Source organism: Nerophis ophidion, linkage group LG04 (genome assembly GCF_033978795.1).
Source record: "Nerophis ophidion isolate RoL-2023_Sa linkage group LG04, RoL_Noph_v1.0, whole genome shotgun sequence".
In the NCBI taxonomy this organism is placed as follows: Eukaryota; Metazoa; Chordata; class Actinopteri; order Syngnathiformes; family Syngnathidae; genus Nerophis; species Nerophis ophidion.
The window spans coordinates 80,514,408-80,521,535 of NC_084614.1; the positions used below are offsets into that span (position 1 = coordinate 80,514,408).

Genomic DNA, 7,128 nt, shown 5'->3' on the forward strand with positions numbered 1-7,128 from the left:
GATTGATACTTTTATTAGTAGATCGCACAGTTCAGTACATATTATGTACAATTGACCAATAAATGGTAACACCCGGATAAGTTTTTCAACTGGGGTCCACGTTAATCAATTCATGGTACAAATATATACTATCAGCATAATACAGTCATCACACAAGTTAATCGTCATAGTATATACATTGAACAGCATATTGCTGTTGTCTGCTGAATATCTTCCCACTTGAAGCCAAAACCACCGCCAGATGATGGATCCCCTGCTCTTTATTTTGGGCATTTATTGTTCTTCATTTGTGATCAGTTTCAGTTTATTTCCAGTCCAACAAAAACATATTCAAACATGGATCACGGTTCAAAAATGAATAACATGACTGAAACAGGCGGAAGCAAAAAAGCTTACATGCCCAACATAATTTTTTTTACATTCAATTAAGTTACCTTTTCTAATAATTTTGTAATACAAAGAGAAATATAGTCATTCAGCATTTACATTTAAGTTGCCCTTTAACAAATAATACAAAAATATGTACTTACACACATGCACTTTTCTGTAAATAGATAAACATACATACCTTCTAAATACAACATTTAACCAAACAAACATACATTGTGACATGTTCTTTTTGAGATTAAATACTAAGTCACTCATTTTTATTTCTTTACCAACAGAATTCCACAAATTAACACCGAGAACAGATAAACATCTACGTTTAACAACTAATCTTGCTTTTGGTAAAATAAACTTACATTCATCTCTTAGATTGTATTTGCTGGTCTGTAGAGAGAAGTATTTTTGACTTCCTTCTGGAAGAGTATTTATTTTTGCTTTGAACATTATCTGTGTTTTTTTATAATAAACAATATCTTGAAATTTCAAAGTTTTGATTTAACAAATAATGGATGGGTATGGTCATAATATCCTGCTTTGTTTCACTCTCTCTCTCTTGTATTGTCACAAGCTCCGCTTTAGCTCGACCTGGCTCAGCTAACGTTAGCCATGCTAGTACCTCTCTGATCGGCGAGAGCTATGACGCTAGACGCGCGACAGTATGTGACGTATGTAAGAAGGCGGGCTTGTTTTATGTCTCTGTGAGAAGGAGACGAGAAGGAGTGAGAAACGCCAGTAATGTAATGCACGCAGCTAAAAGCAACTGTGTGAGAACATATAATCGAATATTACGATATAATCATTTTCTATATCGCACAGAGACAAACCTGCGATACATCGTTTATATCGATAAATCGCCCAGTCCTAGTTCACAGTGTGGCGCATATTAGTAAGGGTGTTTAAGTTGTTTATATCACAACCCTCAGTGTGACCTGTATGGCTGTTGAACAAGTATGCCTTGCAGTAGCGTATGCGGTCAGATAGAGGTTGCATCCAAAATGTGACCCGGCCGGCCGGCACGCAGATAGCATGGTGAAAATCCTGGCGCGATGACATGTAGAAAGGGTGTTAGAGGCATTGTCATCACGGCATGTCCTCAAAGTTCATGTCTAGGTGAAAATCGAAAAATGTTAACCCGGGAGATTCCTGATAGACACACTGAAACTTGGAAATTTACCGGACTTCTCCGGGCGGTCGGCAAATATGCGGCTGAGCCACATCAGAGTGGTTAAAGAGCCGCGGGTTGCCGACCCCTGGTGTATGGAGATATAGCCTACAAATATCAAGAAATTAAAAAAAGGCCATATCACCCAGCCCTACACAGGAAAGGTTGGGAAGACTATGTCTCCCATCTGGCTTGGGAACGCCTCTGGATCCCCCGGGAAGAGCTGGACGAAGTGGCTGGAGAGAGGGAAGTCTGGGCTTACTTGCTTAGGCTGCTGCCCCCGGGACCCGACCTCGGATAAGCGGAAGATGGATGGATTGGATTGAATATCGCATTACCGCCTTGTATCGTGATACACATCTTACTGTGAGGTTCTTGTCAATAAAGTTGTTATTTTTTATTTCTCGGAATCGTCACAATTTACCTGCAAGCCTTTACTTGTTATGAGCGGGTTTATTTGTTATCAAATATAAGGCTGAAACGACGCGTCAACGTCATCGATGACGTAGACGCCGTTTTTGTGCGTCGACGCTTCGCATATTTACGTCACACCACCGTCATGGCGGAGCGCAAAGCAGACGATGTGAGCGGTGCAAGCGAGGGGGAAAAAAAGCACGCCAAAATTCGTCAAAAGTGTGGGAGTATTTCGATAAACGGCCTAATAAAGTGGTGAAGAAGGAGCTGAGCCGGAAGGCAAAGCTCTCAATTTACCTTTCGATCTACGTTCCCATCCTCACCTATGGTCATGAGCTTTGGGTCATGACCGAAAGGATAAGATCACGGGTACAAGCGGCCGAAATGAGTTTCATCCGCCGTGTGGCGGGGCTCTCCCTTAGAGATAGGGTGAGAAGCTCTGCCATCCGGGAGGAACTCAAAGTAAAGCCGCTGCTCCTCCACATCGAGAGGAGCCAGATGAGGTGGTTCGGGCATCTGGTCAGGATGCCACCCGAACGCCTCCCTAGGGAGGTGTTTAGGGCACGTCCAACCGGTAGGAGGCCACGGGGAAGACCCAGGACACGTTGGGAAGACTATGTCTCCCGGCTGGCCTGGGAACGCCTCGGGATCCCCCGGGAAGAGCTAGACGAAGTGGCTGGGGAGAGGGAAGTCTGGGTTTCCCTGCTTAGGCTGTTGCCCCCGCGACCCGACCTCGGATAAGTGGAAGATGATGGATGGATGGATGGATGGATGGGCCTAATAAGGTTGTTGTATGCACACTGTGTCATAGCAGCACAACGGCTATGAACGAACATTTGAAAAGAAAACACCCGACAGCGTTCTTGCCGTCACCATCAACTAGTCAATCGTCCGCGTGAGTATACGTTGTCATCATTACACAAAAACATGAATGTGTCATTTGTATCTGCGTTGTAAATTCATAAACTAAAGCACCGTTTCGCTCTCAGAGGCGCGTTTGGCGTGTCTGTTCAGTGTTTACAACGCGCTCCTCTTTAACGCTAACGTTAATTAGTTGTGCAAATACCTTTTACAGGATTAACAGTTATATATACTATGTACAAACGAACAATTAACTTTAATCATACTATCATTGTTGTGTTATTAAACCAACTTAACAAGATAATGTGTGTAGTTCCTAGACACACTTCTTGGCTCAGATTCAGATGAACTCAGCAACAATGAGGAAGACAATAATGACAGTAATGATGCTGAAATAGTCAGAAAAGAATTAGTGTCTTATTTCGGAGAATCCCCCATTTCCAAGGATGAAAACCCATTACAATGGTGGAAAAAACATCAGGCAAGGTTTCCAAATCTGACAATGCTGGCTCAGTGTAACCTCTCAGTTCCAGCCACATCAACCCCTTCTGAGCGCCTATTTTCAGCTGCTGGGAATATTGTAAACAAGAAAAGAACCAGCCTCACCCCAAAGCATGTAGACATGCTAACCTTTCTTCATTACAACTGTTAGTCACTCACTGGAATGAGTAGAATTGGTTATTGTGTACTGTGTTGGACCGGATGTTTATTTTGCACATTTTAACAGCAATACTTAATGTTTACAGTGCTCCAGAATATTTACATTGACACTTTTTTTGTGCTGGATGTTTATCTTTATTTTTGCACATTTTAAAGCAAAATAAGCAATACTTTTACTTTTATTGAAATGTTTACACTAGGGATGCACCGAAATGAAAATTTATGGCCGAAGCCGAAACCGAATAAAATTTGAGCGCTTGGCCGAAGGCCGAATACCAAATACCGAATAATAAATGCAGTTTTTCACAACTTTTTTATATTGCATAAATAGCCTAGAATAAATTTTTAGACATGTTTTTCAAATAAAGTACATTTTTATTGAATATTGACATTTTTTAATATTCCAGTAGCCTTTGATTTTCAAAAAAAGCACAGTTTTTCATTTATATTAGGCCTTCAAACAAAACATGCATTCCCCCCAAAAAATTAAGTGCATTAAAGTGGATAAACCCACAACAAATGAATTATTGTCCTTTTGGCAAAAGTCTGCTTAGCCACAGTAGATATGCTAATAATGTAAACAGAAGGCTCAAGTAAATCTCAATTAAGTGTGTGCTTGTAACCTCATACACTTATACAGGTAGCCTACACAACAGGCTAATAATGTAAACAGAAGGCTCAAGTAAATCTCAATAAGTGTGTGCTTGTAACCTCATACACTTATACAGGTAGCCTACACAACAGGCTAATAATGTAAACAGAGGCCCCACTAAATCTCAATAAGTGTGTGTTTGTAACCTCATACACTTATACAGGTACACAACATATCCAAGGCCAGAACAGATTTGTCAATAACAGTACTTCAGCTTCAGAATAAAAAGAAGGAAACTAACTATGTATAAAACAATTTAAATTTAACACTGCACGTTTTTTGATTGCGTCACCGCGTCAAAAAATTGTGTCTTTGCGTCACACGCCACTATTCGACCTTGCTTTTAACTCATTCCACCGAAGGCCGAATGTGGCTTTTTTTGCCATATTCGGCCGAATATATTCGGTTCCTGATTAATCGGTGCATCCCTAGTTTACACTGTTGTTACAAAATATTTCGTTTTGCACTTTTTTGTATTGGATGTTTACCGTATTTCCTTGAATAGCCGCCGGGCATGTAATATGCGCCTGCCTTGAATTACTGCCGGGGCAAACTCACTCCCCAAATTTATTAGCGCATGCTTACTTTTACCGCCGGGTCAAAGTCGTGACGTCACGAGTGACGATTCCCCTGTCGTCATTTCCAAAATGGCGGAGGAGTTTATATTTGCTTTTACTACGTGTAAACCAGGGGTCTTGTTCCACAGCCATACAGATCACACTGATGGTTGTGATATAAAACAACTTGTCTTTAACAGTCTTACTAATATGCGCCACACTCAGTGAACCCACACCAAACACATTTCTGGAGAACATTGGCTCTTTAACACATTATAATCGCAACATGAGAATTACCCAGAATTGCAATTCATCCTGACTCTTGGCTATATTATTCACCCCGCTAGCACCAACACATATAGATGTCTTTCTTTCACGAAGACAAGAATATAAGTTGGTGTATTACCTGATTCTGATGACTTGCATTGATTGGAATCAGACAGTAATGATGATAACGCCCACATTTTCAAATGGAGGGGAACAAAAGTTGTCCTTTCTGTACAATACCACATGAAAGTGGTTGGTTTTTGGCATCTAATTCATCCAGCTTCCGTACACTTTACAAGAAAAACATTGGCGGCAAATTCCGTAGCTTGCTTGATTGACATTCACGGCACCCGAGGGTCTTGTGAGATGACGCTGGCTGCTGCCAGTTCATTATTATGAAAAAATGACAGAGGAAGGCAAGAAACACTTTTTATTTCAACAGACTTTCGCGCCGTCCCTTCCGTCAAAACTCTAAAGGCCGACTGCACATTTCCTATCTTCACAATAAAAGCCCTGCTTCATGCTGCCTGCGCTAACTAAATACAGAGTCAAATACAAGTGATGTGCACGCCAGCTTTCTGAGGGATCGCTTGTGCACGCCAGTTTTCCGAGACTCTATATTTAGTTAGCGCAGGCAGCATGAAGCAGGGCTTTTATTGTGAAGATAGGAAATGTGCAGTCGGCCTTTAGAGTTTTGACGGAAGGTACGGCGCGAGAGTCGGTTGAAATAAAAAGTGTTTCTCGCCTTCCTCTCTGTCATATTTTCATAATAATGATCTTGCAGCAGCCAGCGTCATCTCACAAGACCCTCCGGTACCGTGAATGTCATTTAAGTGACGTCTTGGTGAAGATTGATGATCACTCATTTTTAGGTCTATTTTTTTTTTTAAAAGCCTGGCTGGAGATCGACTGACACACCCTCCGTGGTCGACTGGTAGCTCGCGATCGACGTAATGGGCACCCCTGTTACAGAATAATTCGTTTTGCACTTTTTTGTATTGGATGTTTATCTTTGTTTTTGCACATTTTAAGGCAAAATAAGGAATACTTTTACTTTTTTTGAGATGTTTACACTGTTATTACAGAATATTTCTTTTTGCACTTTTTTGTATTGGATATTTATCTTTGTTTTTGCACATTTTAAAGCAAAATAAGGAATACTTTTACTTTTTTTGAGATGTTTACACTGTTATTACAGAATATTTCTTTTTGCACTTTTTTGTATTGGATGTTTATCTTTGTTTTTGCACATTTTAAAGCAAAATAAGCGATACTTTTACTTTTGAAATGCTTATACTATTGCAGAACAATAATCAATATATAGATTTAAAGATTAATCGATAAAAAAAATAATAGTTAGCTGCAGCCTTAATTAAATAAGTGATTTATCAGCATAATTGGACCGATTTCCAGCAGGCTAACACTTAGCAAGGTCTTCCCATTCAAAACATTGCAGGACCAAGAGCCTCTGCTAACAAACGTGAGTAGCATAATGAAGAACGTGGGCTAACAAACGGAGGCAGTCCAGCCTGCTTGGACACAAAATAAGGCCAGGGAGGCTCTAATAATGTTAACATGTCCTTAAATTGGAGTTAATAATTTGACTATTGATGTTTTACCGCGTGTGAGGAGCGCAGCTAGCAGATGTTAGCTAGCGAGCTACAAGCACACTAGCTCCCGTGGCTACAAAACATAAATAGTGCCTTTGTTTATTCAACTCTCGCTCCAAGAGACGTCTGGTGGGTAAGTTTCCGGACGCCAGTGTTTTTAATATACAACAACGAGCTAGTTTTCCCTAAAAAAACCCACTAAATTCATAATTTTCTGACCTGTTATCGCTGAAGCCGATTCCTTCAGTCTCCGCCTGGTCCGCCATTACAAGATCATGTAAAGGCGTCCCCTTCCTGGAAACGCCCCTAAATGTTTGTCAAGTTATTCCATTGGGTAAACACCCTGTCAATCACGTGCGGTGGCAGCGCTGATTGGCCGGCGGAGTCCTATCCGGTTGAACATTGGCTCAAACGTGTCACGGCGTCTTTGTTTTGTCTCTCTTTTCATTCATCAATAAATCGATGTTTATTTATATAGCCTTAAATTACCAGTGTCTCAAAGGGCTGCACAAACCACAACGACATCCTTGGTAGAGCCAACATAAGGGCAAGGAAAAC

At 40.9% G+C, this 7,128-nt stretch overlaps 1 protein-coding gene across 2 annotated transcripts in view; it reads right to left on the reverse strand.

The window, feature by feature from the left end:
- tcerg1b (transcription elongation regulator 1b (CA150)) overlaps positions 1 to 6,914 on the reverse strand; it is a 30,652-nt gene extending 23,738 nt beyond the window's left edge. For both annotated transcript variants that reach the window (XM_061899244.1, XM_061899243.1), the window contains exon 1: positions 6,790 to 6,914. In XM_061899244.1, coding sequence (XP_061755228.1) covers positions 6,790 to 6,836 — 47 coding nt within the window. In that variant the 5' untranslated portion in view covers positions 6,837 to 6,914. The remainder of the gene's footprint in view (positions 1 to 6,789) is intronic.
- Positions 6,915 to 7,128: the final 214 nt, after the last annotated feature.